Source organism: Geotrypetes seraphini, chromosome 17, assembly GCF_902459505.1.
Source record: "Geotrypetes seraphini chromosome 17, aGeoSer1.1, whole genome shotgun sequence".
NCBI lineage: Eukaryota > Metazoa > Chordata > Amphibia > Gymnophiona > Dermophiidae > Geotrypetes > Geotrypetes seraphini.
The window spans coordinates 3,478,316-3,500,932 of NC_047100.1; the positions used below are offsets into that span (position 1 = coordinate 3,478,316).

General features: G+C 43.7%; 1 protein-coding gene across 2 annotated transcripts; it reads left to right on the top strand.

The window, feature by feature from the left end:
• Positions 1-2,814: 2,814 nt before the first annotated feature.
• Positions 2,815-21,818, top strand: KLF15 (Kruppel like factor 15). 2 transcript variants are annotated; one of them, XM_033926724.1, is made up of 4 exons: positions 2,844-2,912; positions 6,444-6,583; positions 11,524-12,626; positions 19,939-21,818. In XM_033926724.1, exons 3-4 carry the CDS (start codon positions 11,590-11,592, stop codon positions 20,105-20,107), a joined length of 1,206 nt encoding a protein of 401 aa, XP_033782615.1. In that variant the 5' UTR covers positions 2,844-2,912; positions 6,444-6,583; positions 11,524-11,589; the 3' UTR covers positions 20,108-21,818. The 2 variants fall into 2 exon arrangements, with proteins under 2 accessions (XP_033782614.1, XP_033782615.1); XM_033926723.1 differs by lacking the exon at positions 6,444-6,583 and having other exon boundaries at positions 2,815-2,912.
• The last annotated feature ends 799 nt before the right edge of the window (positions 21,819-22,617 follow it).

The following is a 22,617-nucleotide window of genomic DNA, read 5'->3' on the forward strand; positions in this document are numbered from 1 at the left end:
GAGGGGGTTGTAAGAAGATTTTGAGAGTTGGAGCGCAAATTTCTAGAAGAGGAATAAGGAATTATGAGTCTAGTTTTAAAGGTGAGGAGAAGCAGTTTGTAGGTGATCCAATGAGAGATGGGTTGCCAGTGTGCTTTTTGGAGTAGGGGGGCCACGAGGTTAGCACTCTTTAGTAAAGGGCCCCAAAGAAAATACAAAAGGAAGGAAACCAAAATATCTTCAGCTGTTCCACGGCATAAAATTTAAGTAGCTGATTTGACCCTGGAGAAAACTGGAATCTGACCTCTGAAGAAGAGGCCTGCAGGGTCTGGAAAGCTTAAGTGTTACAAGTTCTTTCTGACTATTCCTTTGAAAAGCTATCCCAGGAATTCTGCAATACATAGCAGGCCAAAAGAATTCTCTGGGAATGGGGCTGTCTTGGCTTTTTTTTTTTTCTTTTTTGGCTCAGATCAAAGCATATGGTCTGAATGAATCATAAGCGAGAGCAGCCTCTTCTTGGCCTTTTGGTGGAGATTAAACTTGGACAAGATTGTAGTGGTGTGTACATCATAGTTTGTCATTCTGCTTGTTCTTTGTTTCACTGTATTGAAAACTAGAAAGAAAACAAAGAACAAATAAAATGTCACCCCATATAATAAGACAAAGTCCATCCCCAAAAGATCTATTATCCATAGCTTATTTCCAGGGATCAGTGAGTCTACCTGGCTAGCTATGTATGGACATTTCCTCCGGAAACCTACCAGGTCCTAGATCATGCTCTCTGGAAACAGATTATACAGCTTAATTCATTGATCGCTATTGTTCAACTTGATTTTTCACCTTAGATCCGTTATAAGGTCTCAGTGTTCAATAGCGTAATAAGGAGGCCGCCATTTTGGTAGGGGCACCAGCACCTCTCCCCCTCCCCTCGTGTGTGCCCCTCCTTCCCCAGTACCTCTAGTTGTTCATCGCCTCAAGCAACAATTTCAACGTGCTTCTCGCGACCGTGTCGTCTCTCCCACTTCCAGGTGCCACGCATAGTAAGTGACGTCAGAGGGAGAGCCGATGGGGTCACGAGGAGCACGTTGAAGTTCTTGTTGCTTGTGGGTAATGGGAAGGGGGCGTGCACGGCAGGTGGGATCAGGGGAAGGGGAGGGGGCAGGGGAGGGGTGCCACCACCCAGGTGCCTCTTACCCTGTGTTCAATTCTGGAGGTCATTTGTTGCTAAGCACATCAAAGGTCCTGAGGGAGTTCAGAGGAAGGCAACAAAAACATATGAGAAGAGACTTGAAGACCTGAACCCTAGAACAGTGTCTCACAAACTGTGCTGTGGCACAAAGATGCCAGCAAGGAGGAGAGGCGAAGAGAGGCACATCTCTCCTCACCTCTCCTTTTGTAGCCCCCCCCCATCCACACCCACACATACACTGGTGGTAATAGGAGGCTCAGGGCTGTGGCTGGAGGACATCCACGTATGCATTGACATCAGTGTGATAATGTCACGCATGTTCGTGATGTCATTGCATTGACATCCGCACATTTCTGGGTGCCCTCCAGCCACAGCCTTACCTTAAAAAGTTTGTGATACATTGCACTAGAGGAAAAGAGGGATAGTGTGATTTGATACAGATGCATGTTTAAAGACTTAAAAGGTATTAATATGCAGTTGAACTAGAGGTCATGAGTTGAGATTGCAGAGTGGGAGACGCGGGACAAAGGCCAGATCCTCTATAGCAGTGTTTTTCAACCTTTTTACACCTATGGACCGGCAGAAGTAAAATAATTATTCTGTGGACCGGCATCGGTCCGTGGACCAGCAGTTGAAGAACACTGGGCTAAGTCGTGGACCAGACCCCGCCCATCTCTACCCAATCTCCACCCCATACCCCGCCCCCATAATAGTACTAATTGCACCTTGCACGTCCCGTGCCTCATCTGGAAGCCTTCCCTCTGACGTTGTGGTGCCGTATGCCTGAAACATGCTGCCCGAATCAATACATCATGCTTCATCCCTGGCACTTTTCAAATCCAAGCTAAAGGCCCAACTTTTTTGAAACTGCTTTCAACTCTTAACTCCCACTCACTGCTGTCAGATACCTATACCCACTATAAGGTCCTGTCTAAATGAGATTGTAAGCTCTTCTGAGCAGGGACTGTCTATTGTATGTTAAAATGTACAGCGTTGCGTATGCCTTTTCAGCGCTAAATAAATAATAAATAGTAGTAGTAGCAGCAGAGATTAGGAAGGAAGACCAATTCCATGGTGTGGATCGAGACTGGAGAGGGCTTCCGTGTCAACTGCTGTAATTCAGAAGTAAGACGGGTGCCAGGCAGACTTCTATGGTGCAGAGTGCCAGATTCAGCTCTGACCATCTTGCTGGTCAAACCTGAATGGACTCTGCAGATCTTGATGAATTTACTGCCTCTGCTTAGATCAGGGGTGTCCATGCAAATCGATCTGATGAAAACCCGAGTGGATCGCGGCCCTCCAGGATGGACTTTGACACCTCAGTTGCCTTTTCTCAGTGGAAGGACAATCTGCTGGGCTGCTCTTTGTTAGTCCCTGTTTACTCTTGGCTCACGCAGAGAATGCACCTTTGTTCACCTGAACAATGCACTGCCACGCACATTGGTGTCTTCTCCCCTTGGAGGGGGCCTGGGTGCGTGCTTCACGTGACTTCGCCTGTCAACGCCTGAGCGTGAGGCCCATTGACGAGCAGCTCGCCGACTCCGCCCCCTGGCCGCGCGGCAGCCAATGAGGGCGCGGCCTCCGGTCGAGCCTTCTGCGAGCCTTCCCCTAAAGTTACTTTTAGAAGGCGCTCGGCGGTCACGTGACAGTAATATAGTACTACGAGAGGGCGCGAGACGGCAGAGCTGCGTCGCCCTCGCTCCTGCTGCAACCCGGACCCTCGCCGCGCTCCCGTTGCACCCAGGTAAGGAGGATCCTAGAACTGCTGCTAAAAGAACAACGTTCTTCTTCTTAGTAGCTGGAAGCAACCGGGGCGCCCTCGCTGGGAGTTTGATGGGAATAATGTTGACAGAGTTGAGCCATCCAGGGTTATTGTCGGTCATTGGGAGCAGGGGGGGGGGGGGTTGCAACCCGAGCCAAACTCTCCACCGAGGGCCACGATTTCAAGCCCCTTTGCATGCTCTGGGGTTCTCGCTTCTGCCAAGAGTTCTCCATTAGCTCAGGGAAGGATTACCTTCGGAGAAGATGCAATTGCAAAAGCAGCCAGAGCGTTTTCAAAGTACAAGTTCTTCAATGTGTCCGTCATGGATCTTTCAGGGCAAAGAGCCAGAACTTTCGTCATGGGATAGAGCTTAGACAGCTTAAAGGCAGGCTGCTGCCTAGAGGACTGTGAACTGGCACACTAGCTCTACTGCTGAAAGATACATTTCAGCTATGTAGTCCTTTGCTATATTGCTCCCCCCCCTCCCCCATCATGTTTTTAAAAATCTTAATGTAATGCTGGGCCACAGAAATCCAAAATGCTGCTTTTAACCGTAGGGTAAGTACGATGGCTCCGCAGTTCACCCATAATTCCCTGAGCCCAGAACTGCAAGACTGGTTCCGTTGTAAAACAGGAATTATAGCGGTGTGGTAGTGGGCACAGGGGCAAGATGCCAGCTCGTTGAAATTTCCATCATAAACTAACCACTGTTGATTATCAGAGGTTAGAATAATCCCAGGAGAGCAGAGATTTTAAAAACCTGGTACTGAGCACAGCTCAGTGTGGCTGTGCCAAGAAGCTCAGCCAGCTGGTCACGGTACAGCTTTTTCCTCTTGTGGAGAGAAATTGTATAACGGGGTCCCTGCTAAAAGCTTATTTTATCAAGAAAAGTAGATGCTTACATCCAGTGACGTAGTAAGGGGGGAGGGGTCCGCTAAGGGCACGGCACCCCTCTTCCTCTCCTTGACACGCTCGTGCGCACCCCCAACGCGAGGTTGCTGCCTGCATTGGTATTGGCGCTCTCTCTGACATCACTTCCAGGACCCACTCCTAGGAAATGACATCAAAGGGCGAGCCGACTCCGACGTGGGCATGCTGCTCATGCTGGAGAAGTTAAGAAAGGTACGGGGAAAGGGAAAGGGCCACGTGCACAGCGGGGGTGGGGAGACGCCGCTGTGCACGTCTTCACTTTCTACGAGCCCTATAGCTGATGTGAACACCTGTGCCTAGATGTTAGCAAGGGGAAGGGATTAAAGTAGGCAGACTCGTTAGGCCACATGGTCGTTTTTGGCCTTCATTTTACTATGTTTCTATGTATTACATTGTAGTATTTTATATTAAAAAAAATCTACTGTTCTTGAATGTAACTTACTTTGAGCCCTTACTGAGAAATGTGTGATCTAAATTCAAATCCAATACCAGGCAAGCAAGTGAAATAATACAAATACTGTACTACAAATGTCACTCAGGACCTACAGAGCAATTCCAGCATAACTTCCACATTATTTTATTAAACTTAAACAAGGAAAAGACTGTAGCACAACGCTAGAACATCAATACACCCATTGTAAAACTAAACTAGCTAGATTAATACGGATCAATCCTGCGCAGTCAGTGCTAACAGAAAACAGTGTCCTTTTCATACGTATAGAACACAGATATACCCTCGCCCAGTATGGAATAAGGAATCCTCAACTAAAGCCAGACTCTGCGTACAGTGACACATGGCCCTTAATACTCTGCAAATATAAAGATAGCAGATGTAAATTTAAAAACAAAAACCAACCCTGACAAATAACGATCACCACTTTATAAATTAACAAATAGAAATAAAACAAAAATGGAAAATAAATAAATACCATTTTAGCTTTCAGAGGCCAAAATCACCTTCTTCAGGTCAATACTGCTGTTATAGCATTCTCTCCTGACCTGAGAAAGGGAATTTGAACTCTGAAAGTTAGTTAAAAATGTATTTAAATTAGTCTAATTAAAAGATTACCTTATTTCCATTTTCTGTTTATAAACATTCATCAATACAACTACATATGTTTTATTTTAAAGCAACAAAAATACCTTTTGTCGTTTCTGCTTTATCTTCTCCTCCCTCTTCCATATTATCTTCCTTCTTTTTATGAGTGTGGTGCAGTGGTTAGAGCTACAGCCTCAGCACCCTGAAGTTGTGAGTTCAAACCCTGCACTGCTTCTTGTGACCCTGGGCATGACACTTAATCCTCCACTGTCCCAGGTACATTAGATAGATTGTAAGCCCATAGGGCCAGAGAGGGAAAATGCTTGAAATACCTGTATGTAAAACTACAAAAAGGTGATATACAAATCCCTTTTCCTTTCCTTCCTTATGTCCCTTCTATAAACTGTCTATTCTGTGACCCTTCTCTCCTTTGTACATGATTCATTTCAGCTTCAGTCTCTCTCCATTTTTCTCTGTCTCCACTCCCTCCCCTATGCTCTGGCATCTCTCTTCTCCTTTCCTTCCTTCCCTTCTCTCCCCCTCCCCCCAATGCTCTGGCAATGTCATCTCTTTCCTCCCCTTCCATCTCTCCTTGCATGCTCTGGCATCTCCTCTCCTTGGTTTTCCTCCTTCCTTCCTGTCCCCTTGGTCTGGCACCTCTGTCTCCTTCCCTTCCCTCCATTCCCTAGCATCTCTTCCTCCCCCTCTATGGTCTGGCATCAACACAGTGTTCATAACTTGCTGCTCTTGTCAGCTTTAGGCCTTCCTCTCTGACGGGTTCTGCCTAATTCCTGTTTCCATAAAGGAATGACCCAGAGAGGAAGGCCTAAAGCCAACAAAAGCAGCAAGTTGTGAATGCTGTGCTGTCAAAGACATTCCTGACCCCGGCCCTCAGAATTATTGGACCACTGCACCCCCTTATACGCTGCAACTAGGATGGATCGCACCCCTCCTTACAGAATAAGCAGAATCTTTACAAAATGTTATTTATTTAATGGTGGTAGGTACTTGCTGTGCTGAAGTGGTTTATTAGCTCCGCAGTTGCAGTTATGCCGCCCAGTCTCTCGCGCACTGTATCTTCTACACAGCTGCTGTATCTTCTACACAGCTGCAGTGAGTGGTGACGGGCTTGAGCCGATGGGATTCTTGAGGGGGGAGGTCTCAGGCAAGGCTCACTACAGGGAGAGCTCTTAAATCCACCAATGTGGGTAAAAGAACTGGAGCTCTGGCTCTCTTTAAAGATGCCTTTACTTTCTAGTACCAGCTTCCGCTTCTGAAACCTTTAATTCTTGTGAAGCCTTGAAACATCTAATGCTTCTTCTGAAGTGATCTCCATCCTAATGTTTTACAACTCCCCATTTACCTTCCTTTTTTACTAATTTTACTTTGATGTATTTTAAACAACCTTTTCCTCCCTAACTTCCCTTTTGTTCCATGTACGTCAATGTGAATTCGTCTAGTATTTTTAATATTTGATAAAATATTGCCTTTATTTACCTATTTTAATTGTTTTCTACCATCTTATTATATTGTACACCATTTAGATACTTGTTTTGATAGACGGTATATCAAAAATAAAGAAACTTGATGTGCAGAACTCTCCCATGTGAGCGACAAATCAGCAGCTGGTGGACTACACGGCCACGCAACATAGTGGAAACATTAATGCACACCCATTGGCAATGTATGTGGCATCATATCATGCTTCGTGTTTTTACACTAGTTGCTACAAGTGGCCACTTAGGGACTAGTCTAGGAGTTACGCACTTTCATAATGCATGAAACTAGAAACCGCCCTATAAAATCATCTCATAATAGTTGCTGAGGATGCTGTAAAATCGCCGTTAAAATCCTTTGGGTTGCTGTGGAGCTGGAAAACAGTTCGATTTCAAATCAGCGATTGATGTTCAAACAATTGTGCAGAGGTCCGCTGTAATCCCTGGTGGCAGGAGGGAGTGGGCATGGTTTGAGGGTGTGGAGGGTCCGGGTGGCTGAGGCAGGAGGAAGCAGGCTTCCCTCCTGCTGGATTTTTTTTTTTTTTTTTTAGTTCTGGGGGTGTCTCAGCACAACTTTTTTTAAAAAATGGGACACACACACACACATATGCCCATAAAAAAATGCTGCTGTTCTGCGCTTTTCTAATGCTCCTGGGACTTCCAGACCTGTCAGCGCTTCATTTTGGCATCGATTGGAATGGTCATTTTAATATTGATGAGCTCTTTGTAATGTATTTTCACTCGATTATTGGAGGCTGCTATAAAGTGCAGAAAAGACCACGATTTGCCAATAGCTGAAATACTTTGATGCCAGATAAAACTGGTTTAGCGACAATTGTTAAACACATGGTGAGTTTTGTGCGTCTGACACTGAGTAATCAGGCCTATACTACTATGAATTATTTCTCTAGTGCTACCAGATGTACGGAGCTCTGTACAGAGTCCCTGCTCAAAGAGCTTACAATCTAAACAAGATGTCGTGGATACAGTTAGAGCTGAAGGGTTCTCCTTTACCGTTGTATTAAATTATCCAGCCTCAAATACATAACTCTACATTACATTCCAGGTTTAAATATTGTGCCCAAATTAAGGGATAGACTTTGTGAAGGCCTAACTACTTTTCCCCTGTTAAACCAGTTTTAAGTTGTTTTATATTCCTTCCTTATCTTGAATTAATTGTTGACTTTCTGAGCTCTTGTGAAAACAGCACTGCCAAGGAGAAACAATGCTAAAGTGTTAACTCCCTAATCTCCAGGTTTTTGAGCTTTTTCATTGTTGCGCTAACACTGCCCTGTACAGCTATGCATATCTTTCATTGTCAGTTATAATAGAGGCCCAGTGTGACACCAGCACACAGCCAAGAACTGAGATTAAGTTGTATCTCCATTCAGTTTTTTTCATGACAACGTGTGTAGTCAAAGCTTGGATAGGTTTGTCACACCTTATATTCTCAATGTGCGCAATACTGTACAGCACACCTACAGATGAAAGATATAATCAATCAACCATAGACGTCATCAAGGTACAGTGGGGCATTCTGGCTATGAAGTGCTCACAGCCTCTGTTCTCACGGGATGCGGGTAGGTAGTGAAAGAATCCATCAGTAATGGGGACAGAAGTAGCAAAAGTTTCAGCTTCAAAACTAATCTGAATCTATTCTACACAGGGCCATGTAACCACTGGCAGATGCTAATCTTTGTTGGTTGGAAATTAATTGATTTGTATCATCATTTTATTGATAATTAGAATGATGACCCTTGGATCATTATACATAATCAATTTACCAGTGACTAGACCATCCCATGGCTCTGCAGGACTTCACTGTCCTAAAATTGCTGCCTCTGAAGAACTGAAGCTATCGCATGCTTGAAAGAACCGCAGAACTTTGTGATACCATTATACCAAATGTGCCTTTTCTGCAGGGCTGGATATCGAAAGAGGCAATTTGGTACATGTCTAAGGTGTCAGGTTCATGTGGCATCCAAATCCTGGGTCCACCCTTCCTGGGCCCTCTCTTAGATGCAGCCTTGCTTCCTTGGCCTGTAGCTCTTGTCAACTGTACTGTAATTTCAGAAAAACAAACTCCTAGAAGAATTTCACCTGGGGGGGGGGGGGGGGTTGTTTGGAGTGAATTTGAAAATGGGGGCTCTGAAATCTTTCCTGATGATCTTGCAACCAGGTGGCTTTCAAGATATCCAGGGTTAATATACATGAGATAAATTAGCATATATTGGAGACCAGGATATGCACATTTATCTTTTGCATATTCATTGTGGATATTCGAACAGATAACTAACCATAGGGTCTTGAGAAGAGTTTTGGGAGCTACCTAGCACGTGTGAGGATGTATCTGGGAATGGGGGTTTTATATACCACTTGGGCAAGGTGTATTAAACTGTTTACAATCAGATACTCAAGCATTTTTCCCTGTCTGTCCCAGTGGGTTTACAGTCTATCTAATATACCTGAGGCAGTGGAGGATTAAGTGACTTGCCCAGGGTCACAAGGAGCAGTGTGGGGTTTGAACCCATAACCTCAGGGTGCTGAGGCTGTAGCTCTAACCACCATGCCATATTCAGTTCATTTCTAAGCTGGTAGAGGACCAGAGAGGAAGACAAGGACCAACTGGCCTAGCCAGCCTAATGTTACTGTGACCTTGGCTGAATTTTTGTTTCACTGACTTAGTTGTTTGAACCACATCTAGCAGAACATCTCTCCTTGAGATCTGGAAATAGGGAAATGAAATTGAAGTCCTTTCATATAAGATGGTTCACCTTTCTGCCCCCATCAAAAGCCCAAGAGTCTTTGCTTTTACATAAGCAGGTTTTAATGCAATACCAACAGTGTTTAGAGGGAATTTAAATGATGTCACCAGCACAAGGATATTAGGTAAATTGATGTTGACCTTCTTTTAAACTTCTTCAATTCATTTAGAAATTCTAACAAATTCTTAACTGAAGATAAAAAAGGGAATTTGGCTTTATCTTTACTTATGAAAACCACAAGCTCTACAGTTCTCTCTTTCTGGGTAGGAGAAGGCCTGGTCTGGTGATGAGCGTATTGACTCATGAGTGAGGAGACTTCCTAGGACGTAAGTTCATCACTCCTCTAGCTTTGTCCTCTGTTTAACCTTAAGTGAAAGCCATCCGCATCTCACTTTCCTTGGTTGTAATTATAGCTTGATCCTAATAGGACTTATTCCTGAAGTGTTTGAATTTATCAACAAGTCTTTATTTACCTCCCTTTGGCCGTAATGACGGAATCAGAAAGTACAATTGCATTATATATTACCATATCATAGTGTTTCTTCAGCCCCTCAAATGTCAACTGGGAATCATTGCAGCTTACATAAAATTAATAAGGTTAGCAATATAAACTCAAAGGTGGATTCGAAGAGTGATTTCCTCCGATGCATTGGTCCTCAATTAAACAGCTTTGTGGACTGTTGTCACTTATGGATGAAGTTAGGCAGAGGTTTTAGCTTGGTTCTCATGGAAGGCTGCACAATGGGCCCTTTGGCAGGGCCTGCCAATGGTGCAGGCCCGCCTGACATGCAGCCCTTTAAAGGGCTGCTTAATCATGCCCAGGTGATAGTAGGTGGGGCCTAAGTTCAGCTGAGAATATTCAGGTGGAAAGGGAAAGCTAGGAGCAGGAAGGACCGGGGTTTAAGAAAATAGGAGCAAGAGTAGCCCAGCTGGAAAGCATTCTGGAAACCCTTATTTGCTTTCAGTGGTAATTAATAGAGCTGGGTTTTATGTTCTCTTAGGCTTCCGCAGCTGGTGTCATGATTGTTGCTCTTTTCCTGGTCTTGCCGTGTCTGGGTACATAGAAAACAGCAACAATCCTAATTAATTGGAGTTCTCAACAAACCATTTCTTATCGGCCTCTGATGTCTCGAAAATTTTGTACAAATGTTAACCTCATCATATGAACTCAGAATGGTCTGACTGTAGTACCTCAAACCATTTGCGCTCCTTCTGTTATTCGTGGTTCCATGTCCTCGGCAGGAGCAGATGATGAGGAGAGAAGGTCACATGCCTGGTAATGCACTCAGCAGTACCTGCAGGCAACAAAGCTCTTGGTACCCTTGCAGTCATGCTTGTCCTTCAGAAAGATCACATTCTGAGGCTTGATTCAGCTTCTGTCACCTGAGAACGTGAACAGAGGCCTTTGTAAACAGCAATCACCAAGCGCAGTCACTTCATCTCCCAGGAGGGACCTTCATTCCAACAGATATTGGCTTAAAATAGAATACTGACTTGAGTCCAAATCACAGTATCATTTTATCCTATTACTAGTGAACCCCAGCACCGGCTGCATAGCAGGATGTCTTGTTAATTAGGCATAGCATGGTGTCAGTCTTGTTAACAAGGGATAATCTAGGTACCACTGACTTCAGAGCTAGGAGGGAAAAATAATAAAGCTGCAAAATCTAATGAAGCCCCTTGTACCTTCTAAACTTGAGTCTTCTTGCAGCCCTCTGGCAACAAAACTTTTTAAGTAATCCATTGAAATGCTCTTTTACATCTCTTTGGCTTCAGCTTGCATTTCAGCATGTGGTATCCAACTTTTCTTTTCTACAGTAAATATTTTGCTAACTTGCATAGTTTTGCAGACTGGAAGAATGCAGAGTTATGAAATGATTTCTGACAGAACTGTGTTGTTAAAGCTATGCAAAGCTATGAAAGCTATGAAAAGCTCACACGTTTAGGCTTTTTGAGCAACGGAGCTATGTCAAACCCCGGACTGTAAGATTGCGCTCCGTGTAGATTATTAACCCTCTGTGCTGGCCCAGCGGCCTTGTCAGGTGGGGGATCTGGCTTAGATTTCTGTGTAGGGCCACTGTTCCCTGTTTTAGCTTAGACTAAGGATTTGTGTGGAGTTCAGCCAAGCATTGGTTTCAGGGTCGCAACTCTAGTCCCCATAGAGCAGCGCTGGCCATTGAAGGAGCTGCAGGAGGGCGAGTGAGACTTCATAATCGTGGCTCTCTTTGAGAGTAGAATGAAAAAAGGTAGAAGGAAAGAGGCCTCGAAAGGAAGAATAAATAGTGCCTTGTGATGCTGGTTGCTATTTGTGCAGAAAAAAAACCATGATACCTGAATGGCTCTTTTTTCTTCTCTCTCTGCAGGCCTGCCTTTGAACTGCTGCTGATCTGGTTTATGTTGGTGGAACTCCTGTGAGGGGTAATTCAGGAATGGTGGATCATTTGATGCCCGTCGAGGAGTCTTTCACATGCGCCACTTCCCCCGGTGGATGTGCAGGTGATATGTTGCTGGGGAGACGGTGCTACCAGATGCTGCCCTCGCCGCTTTCGGAAGACGACAGCGATTCTTCGAGTCTTTGCTCCTGTTCCAGCCCTGAGGCGCCGGTTCTCAGTTCCAGTTATGGAAGCACGTCCAGCGCTGAAAGTCAGGAGAGTATCCTGGACTACTTGCTGTCTCAGGCGTCTTTGGGGAGCGCCACTGCTTCCTGGTGGGAGAAAAGACAATCCCATACCGGGGTAAAAGAGGAGAATTGTCAGTTTCCTCAGTTTGCAGTGGACATGGATGAATTTGGACCATTTCAGCCCACCCTGGAGGAAATTGAGGAGTTTCTGGAGGAAAACATGGAGATGGAATTCAAGGTGGAAAGAACAAATGAGACCAAGGATTTGAGAACTTGCAGCCAAATGTCTGTTGCTACTTCCCCACAAAAAGACCAAACGTCACCCAGTCCCATCTTAAAGGAAGTTAAAAGTGAAGAGTTGGGCAGTTCATCTCAAGACATTGATTCTGCCAAGGAAGTGTTATCAGTTGAAGGTGGGATTCCTCTTATTTTGCAAATTCAGCCCATGCAGATCAAGCAAGAGTCCGGTTCAAGCTCTGCTGCCCAGCTTCAGCCTCAAGAAAACATCAAAATTGCCCAGCTCCTGGTCAATATTCAAGGGCAAACCTTTGCCTTAGTGCCACAGTTAGTCCAGTCATCAAACTTGCCATCAAAGTTTGTGCGCATAGGGCCTGTCCCTATTGCCGCAAAACCCCTTGGACCAGGAGTCGGGAATCACGGACAGACGGGAATCATCGTGGGTCAGAGGTTTCAAAAGACCCCTGCAACAGAACTAATCAAAATGCACAAATGTACTTTCCCGGGATGTACTAAAATGTACACCAAAAGCAGTCATCTCAAGGCGCACCTGCGGAGGCACACGGGGGAGAAGCCTTTCGCTTGCACGTGGCCCGGCTGCGGTTGGAGGTCAGTAGCTGCTTCAGAAATATTTCCAATACAGTATGTCCTAAGGAAATCCGCTGGCAGCGTCTGAAAAATCTTAGGCATTTGATAAAAGCTGCCTGGGTTCTCAGGGCATGTGGGTTTGTTTTCTAAAAGAAGTGTGTAGGTGCCATTATCAAATACCACACAAAGATACATCTGCTCCGAGGTGGGTATATGTTTGTAGGTTCTTATCTGCCATATCCATCTATTGGCTTTGATCACTTTGGATGCCTCTGGTTTTCTCGTCGTACCTTTTAATGTGTACGTTGCTATCGCCATTGTATTTCTTCCTTTTCCCTCAGTCTGTTTATTTGTATTTGTATACTGTATTTATTAATGTGTCTGTAAGTATCATTCTATGGACCTATTTTAATTATTGTATATCGCTTGGAAACTGGATAAGCGATATAACCAAATTTTAAATAAAACTTGAAAACTTGCATGGTGCGGGTAGGAATTGGCACATAGGCTTGTATTTTGTAAATCGAATATATGAATACCGGGTATTCCCTGCTCCATCCATTCTGTGCTCCCCAAAATGCTTCTCTATCGTACGCTGGTGTAGCAAGGGTGGGAGGCCCCCCCTCGTCCTCTTCCCCCCTGCCTTGTGCGCCCCTTCCCTTCCCCTGTACCTGTTTAGCTTCCCTGGCATGAGCAGCATCTCCAACTCGCTGCCCGTGCTGGCGGGACCCGGAAGTAATGCCGTAGTGGAGCGCTAAGGCTGGCACGAGCAGGAGGTTGGAGCTGCTGTTTGTGCTGGTGAAGAGATAGAGGTGCGTGAGGGTGGAGGTGAAAGTGAAGGCACATGCGGCGGGGGAGAGGTGCTGCCACCCCCACCAAGACAGCACCCGGGGTGAACCCCCCTCCCACTGCTATTGTATAAAAATGGCACTGTGGCACCCTGATAAGTCTTGCTCACCAGGTCGTCACTGAATTTTCAACAGCACTTACTGAATAAAGTTTGGTCTGATCGCTTCAGCTGTGCCGGGTAGTTCCAGAGCCGTCCAAGGCAGAGACGGAAGTTGTCTGATATTAGGATCTGGAGATTAGTGTATTTATTTAAAAAATTTATATTCCGCATATTCAACAATTCTTGTCTTATTCCTTGCTTGACTTTGATAAGGAATTATTAGCAAGGTCCAAGAGAAGAAAATATTGTTGCTGTGCAAGGACTGATCTGAGAATATGGCCTGTTGGGTGTTACTTTGGTTTATGGGAAGTTTCCCTCAAATGTAATGAACACACATACTATCTCTTGGTGTATTGTGGGTAATTCCAATACAATGCAGATATGAGGGAGTCCGTGATATGGAAAGTCCTTTCTTTTGTACTGAAGCTTTACAGTTGCCAGTTGCGCAACATGTTATTGGTTGTCAGAAGTTATTTTTGGAACAGGTTCTTGGATGAATTTAGAGTTGTGTGTATGATGGCGGAAGTAGAATAGGGGAGGTATGCAAGTCACTTGACCAAGCCTATGTCATACAGTGCCAGGGATTATAACTTTTGATGGCTGGGTGTGTGTAGCATTCTTAGAATTACATCCTATCCAGCCTTTTGTCATTTCTCACAAGCATTTATGGAAACTCTGTCTTTCTTCCTACTTTTTTCTCATGTATGACCACAGGTGTCTACAGCCTCATATGCTTGCCACATGCTGCCCCACTCTTACTGAACATACACCAGAGCCCCCATTATGATAAAGAGGAGCATGAAAGCCACATATGACTGCCCTCTGGAGGCATAGATTACAGCATGCTTTGGCTTAGTAGCAGCTCAAATTGGGTCATTCCTGAATTCACTTTCCAGTGGATTGATGTGCTGAGGAAATTCATACACTGTGCACTTTCTCAGGCCTGTTAAACATAGCTAGAACTACCAGATAGCACAATATTACAGACTCTGAAGGGAAGGGATGGGGAGGGGACCAAAAGAGTGTGGAGACTGGCATTACAAAGCACGGTGAGAAACATCTCTTTTGATCTTGGAGGGTCCAGTCTGGTGAGCTAGCATTCTATAAACTCGTTTCAATATTCTATAAACCTTTTGTTAATATTCTGACTTGATAGCACAAAGCCTCAATTAATACGCTGAAACCTTCCACTCAATGTGTGGTAGCAGCCAAGAAAGCAAACAAGATGCTAGGAATTATTAGAAAATTGATGTAAACAAGACTAAGAATATTATAATGCCTCTGTATCGCTCAATGGTGCGACCTGACCTTGAATATTGCGTTCAGTTCTGGTCTCCTTATCTCAAAAAATACATAGCGGCACTAGAAAAGTCTCAAAGAAGAGCGACCAAGATGATAAAAGGAATGGAATTCCTCTCATATGAGGAAAGACTAAAAAGGTTAGGTCTCTTCAACTTGGAAAAGAGACAGCTGAGGGGAGATATGATTGAAGTCTACAAATGGGTACAAGTGGATAGATTTTTTTTTTACTGCATTAAGATTTACAAAGACTAGGGGACAACTCAATTAAGTTACAGAGTACTAGCGAGTAATATTTTTTCACTCAGATAATTAAGCTCTGAAATGTGTTGCCAGAGGATGTGGTAAGAGTGGTTAATGTAGCTGGTTTTAAAAATGGTTTGGACAAGTTCCTGGAGGAAAAGTCCATAGTCTGCTGTTGAGACAGACATGGCAGAAGCCACTGCTTGCCCTGGATCGGTAGCATGGAATGCTGCTACATTTGGATTTTTGCCAGGTACTTGTGGCTTGAATTGGCCTCTGTAAAGACGGGATACTGGGCTAGATAGACCATTGGTCTGACCCAGGAAGGCTATTCTTATGTTCTTATTCATTGCCAGTCTCGGTACAGCCTTTGAAAGTGGGGCTTCATTTTAGGGCTAGAATTACAAGTTCTTTCTGTCCTGCATAAGTGTCCACATTATAACAAGATACTTAGGAAACTTGAAAGCAAGTAGCAGTGACCCATACATCTAGTAAACACTGAATAGCACATTGTCAAAAATCACCTTTACAACTGGGCTTACGATCCTGCATTCCAGAAGTTTTCTCTTGGTCTTTGTACATGCGCAAAGGTCTTCTTTAAAAGAAAGGTCTCACTTTGTTGCCAGCACCACTTCTGAAGATCTCATTGGCTTGCAGAATTTGGCATCCTCTGAATCAGACGTGTGTCGGAGCGATGTTCATAGGACTTCCCAATAGGGCCCCTTTCAGGGGATCTTGAAAGTTATGTTAAAAATTTCAGGCCAGGCTTTCAGCGAACTGGAGCTGCAGTTCTTCAGGTTAAAGGAATGGGGGGTTGTAAGAACTTAAGAGGTGTTGTGCACAGAGAGACTAATAGTCTCCAGCAGTGACCAGTCCTGACCACGGAAGAGCTGAGGGTCTCTAAGCCATATTTTGTCAACGAACTAGATTTTTCATCTTTCCCACAGTAAAGGATTGCCTCTACAAGCGATTCTTTAATAGAATTCTGGCCTTTGGGACTTGTATTTGTTGTCATCTTATTCCAATGAGTTTTGATTTTGTAACCATTTAAACTCAAGGAGTGTTTTTGTGGGACCCTGTATTTAGCAACATTTAACAATCTGATTTTCACTTGCCATTTGTTTTCTATCCTGTTTCTCCAAAGAGCTCAGAACAGGTTACAGGTTAAACATACAGTTAACTGGTTACAATTTGCCATAGTTGACCCCCCAAAGGCAGTCTCCGTCAGTCCCTCACTCTTTGGGAACTTGGTGCCTCTACCTGGGGGAAAGAAGTGTTAGCAGGTGGGTTCTCCCCCCCAGGAAAATAAAAAAGGGGTCTGTGAACAAGGTTGGCTAATAAATTCTAGACATTTTATTTCCACTATATCTATCAAGCTGCTTTGCTTCTCTGCAGCTCATTATTTACATGTTTTGTGGTTCAAATTCTGCATAAAGCTTCATTATTGGCAAATAACACCCCTGAGTTTGCAACCTTAGGCAACATTGGATGTCAGTGGGATAATGGACCCTGGACTTGTCTGGTTCTTAGGATCCATTCCTACCACAGCTGTAGCTTCCTAAGAAGTTAGTCCTGCAATAATATTGACACCCAGTTCGGATTCTTTACTCTGATGGGTGTCTCCTGCTTACTCATATCCTACCTATTTCTACTCATTTGCCTTTGTTTCTTATATTCCTCTACATCCCCCCCCCCTCCCCTTTTACTAAGCTATAGTAGAGGTTTCTATTGTGGCCTGGAGCACTAATGCTCCAGTGCTCATGGAATTCCTATGAGTGTCAGAGCATTTAGCGTCCTGGGCTGCAGTAGAAACAGAGGGCCTTAAATATTTAAATAATAATTTGATTGAAAGAGGACCTTAGTACCTCTACATGTAGAGAATGACATGGTGACAGAAATTGTCACCGTTCCCATGTCAATCTTTAAGGAGAGAGAGGGAAGAATCACAGTCTGAATGGGCCCAGCCACTGACCCTCAAGCCTTGCATTGAAGAATGCTAGTGTAGAAGGACTCAGGTTGAGACAGACACTAAAGAATGGCACTGGATGGTTAGAGCATAAGACCATAAGCGTTGCTATACTGGGAGAGACCAAAGGTCCATCAAGCCAAGTATTCTGTTTCCAACAGTGACCAACCCAGGTCCCAAGTACTTAGCAGAAACCCAAAGAGTAGCACCATTCCAGAACTGAGATTGTGATGTCATAAAGCCTCATTCCACCAATGCCTAAGAGCCAACCTCATCAGTGATGTCACAATGGCTTCATTATCCTATACTTGGCTCACATAAGAATCAGAGTACGAATGGGCCTAGCCACTGACCCTCAAGCCTTGTATTGAAGAATGCTGGTGTAGAAGGACTGAGGTTCAGGTAGACACTAAAGAATGGCACTGGATGGTTAGAACATAAGACCATAAGCGTTGCTATACTGGGAGAGACCAAAGGTCCATCAAGCCAATATTCTGTTTCCAACCCAGGCCCCAAGTACTTAGCAGAAACCCAAAGAGTAGCACCATTCCAGAACTGAGATTGTGATGTCATAAAGCTTCATTCCACCAATGCCTAAGAGCCAACCTCATCAGTGATGTCACAATGGCTTCATTATCCTATACTTAGCTCACATAAGAATCAGAGTACGAATGGGCCTAGTCGCTGACCCTCAAGCCTTGCATCAAAGAATGCTAGTGTAGAAGAATGGCACAGGTTGATTTCCCATGGTTATCCATGGATGGTGACAAATTCTGTCACCGTGCCATTCTCTACTTTAGAGTCTAGACTATCTACTTGGGGACAATGACCTACTTTAGCTGTATATGTTGGGTTTGTATTGTGGTTTAATTGGTAGTCCAGTGTTATTGGCAGTTTTGTTAATAGCGATGATATTTCTGATTTGGTTAGTGATGGCATTATATTTATTTTGTGGTTTTGCTGTGGTTTGTAGTGCTGTTATGATGTATGTGCGGTTTTGTTAGTTATGGTGTTATTTATGGGTTTGCTAATAGCGATGGTATCATTCGTGGATAAACTCTTCTACTAGGCTATAATGCCACACTCCTCACCAAAGCATGTACAGCTGGTCAACGTATCCCAGATGTTTATATCTACTATAGCACCTAGTGTGAATAGTTTAATACTATTTTATAAAGACCATAAAAGCACCTGTTTTTTTAAAATATATAAAGTATTTTCATGTGTGGCAGAACTCATAACTTTAACACACATTTAAATGCTTAAGAGCAATTGTAAATTTCTTGCATTGGGTGTGCAAGTACATGCATGAATTAAAGCAAGACTACAAGCCTAACAGGGGTCAATCCAGACTACATGGTCCAAGGATAAAGCAGATACCATATGTACTGGAATATATGTCCAAAAGTAGGGGTCCTGGTTTATATTCAGGCCAGCATCCAGCGCACATCTGCCCCCTCCCAGCCTTATTGCAGGCCTCCGCTCCCTGTCCCCCCTTCCTGCCATGTCCATCATACCTCCTCTGCCGCTGGAATCCCTGGTGGTCCAGAGGTGTAGCAGGTGCTACTAACCTGGTAGGTCAGTGCCGCGAGTTTCGGCTTCAGCCACTGAGCGATACCGAGGGGGTGCATGCGTTGGCACTGCTGCTCGGCATTGAGTGGCTTCCTGAATGGCTCCCGTGAACAAATACCTTTTAAAGATGTTTCCTAAATTCTAAGTATGTGCTGGAAGTCATGATCAGAAGGTCTAGATCAGGGGTGGGCAATGAGGGCCGTAATCCAGTCAGGTTTTCAGTATTTCTCCAATGAATATACATGAGATCTATTTGCATGCAATGGAGGCAGTGCATGCAAATAGACCTCATGCATATTCATCGTGTAAATCCTGAAAACCCGACTGGATTATGGCCCTCGAGGACCGAGGTTGCCCACCCCTCTTAGAGAGAGAAAGAGATAATGGTTACTGCGGATGGGCCATTTGGCCTTTATCTGCTGTCATGTTTCTATGTTTCTGCCCCTGGCCTAGATCCTTGCCCCATAAAGCTGCTTGATAGGCTAAGAGGCGTTGATGATTCTTTTTAAGTTTACATCAAGTGCGCAATAAACTTGAAACTTTGATTTGGTACTGAGTGCACCTCATTGTGGCCACCTACATCATAACGGAGGAGTCGTGAGGATAAGATGTCAATAATTCAGCCACGGGTATACAAAGTATGCTTTATCGGTAGTATCGCTTTGAAGATTCGACAGACAGTGTTTTGGAATGAATAACTTTGTCAATAGTCTATTGAGCCATAACATATTAAAAACAATGAAAATAATAGTCATGTTAATATAAAACCCATAATATAAACTAATAAAATCACATCAGGCGAAAAGTAATAATAAAATCAAGTGGAAAAAGCAAACTGTAAAACAAATATAGCAAAACATATTTGTTAAACATTTACAATCAAATGAGATTCACAAGTGATAATAAATAGCTTAAAGTAATACACTCAAGAATATAGTCTACGAAAGTAGAAAATGGAAAGCAGAAGAGGAAAATGCTAATTAAGCAAAGATAGATGTAGATGGAGGACCAAATGTATGTGACAAAGGCCAAAAATGTGTGATCATATGTGGACCACCACTGAGCAATAAGTTCGGAGAGTGAATGGAGCAAATTAAGGAATCCTTTTATTAAGGTGCACTAACCAATTTAGCGCGCCCTAAATGCTAAGGCATCCATTATATTCTATAGGCGTCTTAGCATTTGATAGAAGGATCCCTAAACTTGAAAACTCTGTGATCAAACGTTGGGCACCTACATCTTGGCATGAAGAGCAAGGGTCTCAGTGGCACCATCCTCACCTTCTCCTGTGTTTTGTATTTTAGGTTCTCCAGATCGGACGAGCTGTCCCGACACCGGCGCTCTCACTCTGGAGTAAAGCCTTACCAATGCCCCGTCTGTGAGAAGAAATTTGCCCGAAGTGACCACTTGTCGAAACACATCAAGGTGCACCGGTTTCCCAGAAACAGCCGCTCGACACGCACGATGAACTGACCTGACTGAGCGGCACTTTGATCACACTACCTGGCGGCAGTGCGTCTCGAGCGCAGATCACTGCATTACTTGATATCACCACAAATGAATGTTTTCCATCCTAAACTTATTCGAGAGGCTTTTTTCTACATTTTATTTTTCTTGGGGTTTTTTTCTTCCCTCTTCTTTCTTCTTCCCTTGGAAATTACAGTGTTTTATTTTTAGCCGCTTTTCTGCTGCTCCTAGAAGGATTTATGGACACTTTTGTTGCATGCTAAGGGCTTCTCTTATTCAAGCCTCTGATTGTGGGCTGTGCTGAGCCATTCTCTTTACGTGTAGATGATCCTTCTTAACGGCCTCTCAGGGGTTTGAGGCGGGCAGAGTCTGATCCTGCTAACACACCACACTGGCTGCTCTTTTCATGTACTCACAGTATTTTTTTTAGTGAACAAAAGCTGAATCTTCTGGTAACGAACCTCTACGAGATGATGTTACAAATGTACAAAGATCCTTAATGTTCATCAAAGGCTAAAAAGCATGTCCGTGACACCCAAAATGTATTTTTGTGATCTGGATTGGCCACTGTGAAAACAGAATGCTGGGTTACCCTTTATGGCTATTTTTATGTTCTTGATATCAATTCCACCTTAAATTATCCTTTCTATGAAGGGGTATGTTTTCAATAGGGCACCCAGCTGTTACAGTGCATGCGTGCTTTTCAGCCACACAGACCTGGTTTTCAAACATAGGTACCGACACTCGCTGTTTGAATATTGGCTAAGAACGGGTTGTGGAATCGCTACACCAAACCTTCAACTTCGACTCTGACTCTGCCTCCTCTATTTTTCTACTGTCTTACTCCGACTCCAGTTCTGATTCCTGCTAATCATAGGCTTTAAATTTTTTTTGTTCTGGATATAAAGTATTTACCAATACTTTAGATACAGGTTAAAGATTAAAATTACTATATATTTTAACAATTTTTATTTTTTATTTTTGAAGCTGGAGTCAGTCAATTCATTTTTACCGACTTTGACTCCACAGCCCTTGGTAAGAATTCACACAAACACCTGCCTGAAATTAAACAGAGGCGTACATTACACACGGTATCAGCCTGCTTCCTTATTCACTTGTATTTTTGAAATTACAATAAATAGAAATAAAACCCACATGACAAAGACTAGGGGACACTAGATGAAACTGCAGGGAAATACTTTTAAAACCAATAGGAGGAAATATTTTTTCACTCAGAGAATAGTTAAGCTCTGGAACGCACTGTGAGAGGTTATGATAAGAGCGGATACCGTAGCTGGTTTTAAGAAAGGTTTGGACAAATTCCTGAAGGAAAAGTCCATAGAGATGGGGGAAGCCACTCCTTGTTCTGGATTGGTAGCATGGAATGTTGCTACTCCTTGGGTTTTTTCCAATTATTAGTGACCTGGATTGGCCATCATGAGACTGGGCTACTGGGCTAGATGGACCATTGGTTTGACCCAGTAAGGTTATGTTCACACAAACTTTCTCTGGGATGAAAGTCCTCTTAGCTGGGTTTGGTTGATTTAAGAAGGTGAGCTAAATTTTTGTCATTGTCAAAGCCATCCCAGCCTTTGAAAATTTACTCCTTATTACAATATTCAAATTCATGATAGAGTTTAAAAAAAAAAAAAAAAAAGTGCCATAGAGAAATTTGAGTGAGGTTTTAAAAAAATGTATTCATCTGCAGTAGAACAGTGTGGAACATGCTGGAAGGTAATGTTATGCTGACACTTGGCCTGTGTTGGGTCCTTCATTAAAGTTCGGATGCCAACCCGTTCTTGGGAGGCCCATGGTGCTTTTTTTTAGTTCAGGAACATACCAAGTGCAAGATGTCTCTTGTCTATCCCTCCTTTTCACCTGCTCTTTACCTCTGCTTTTCTTGAGTTAACTTTCTGTGACTTTTCTCTGCTGCTGCCACCCTTGATATGAAAAACATAGGGGCCCTTTTACTATACCATTTTAAACGCTAATGTGTGCTTAACGTGGGAAAAAAAGGCTTCCAGCAGAATTCATTAATGTGCTTTGCAGTCATTTACATGTTGGCGTGTTTAGGTCCTCCTAAACAGGATGAGGCAAGTGGTCCTGTATTAATATTTCTGCAAGTCTTGCATGCTAATGGAAAAAGTGGCATGGGACCTGCAAAAATACATAACAACATAAGAATTGTCATACTGGGACAGACTGAAGGTCCATCAAGCCCAGGATCCTGTTTCCAACAGTGGCCAACCCAGGTCCCAAGTACCTGGCAGAAACCCAAAGAGTAGCAACATTCCAGAGCTGCTATTGTGATGTTATAAAGCTTCATTCCACCAATGCCTAAGAGCCAACTTCATCAGTGATGTCACAATGGCTTCATTGTCCTATACTTGGCTCACATAAGAACATATGAGTTGCTGTACTGGGACAGACTGAAGGCTCATCAAGAGCAGTATCCTGTTTCCAACAGTGGCCCTTATTTCTTGGGCTGTGTTAGAAATGGACTTAGCCCACTGGAA

Excerpts from the sequence above, each read along its gene's own strand:
- KLF15 (XM_033926723.1), top strand. The coding sequence starts at position 11,590 with ATGGTGGATCATTTGATGCCCGTCGAGGAGTCTTTCACATGCGCCACT. Across the intron at positions 12,627-19,938 it reads TGGCCCGGCTGCGGTTGGAG|GTTCTCCAGATCGGACGAGC; the intron begins GTCAGTAGCTGC and ends TTTGTATTTTAG.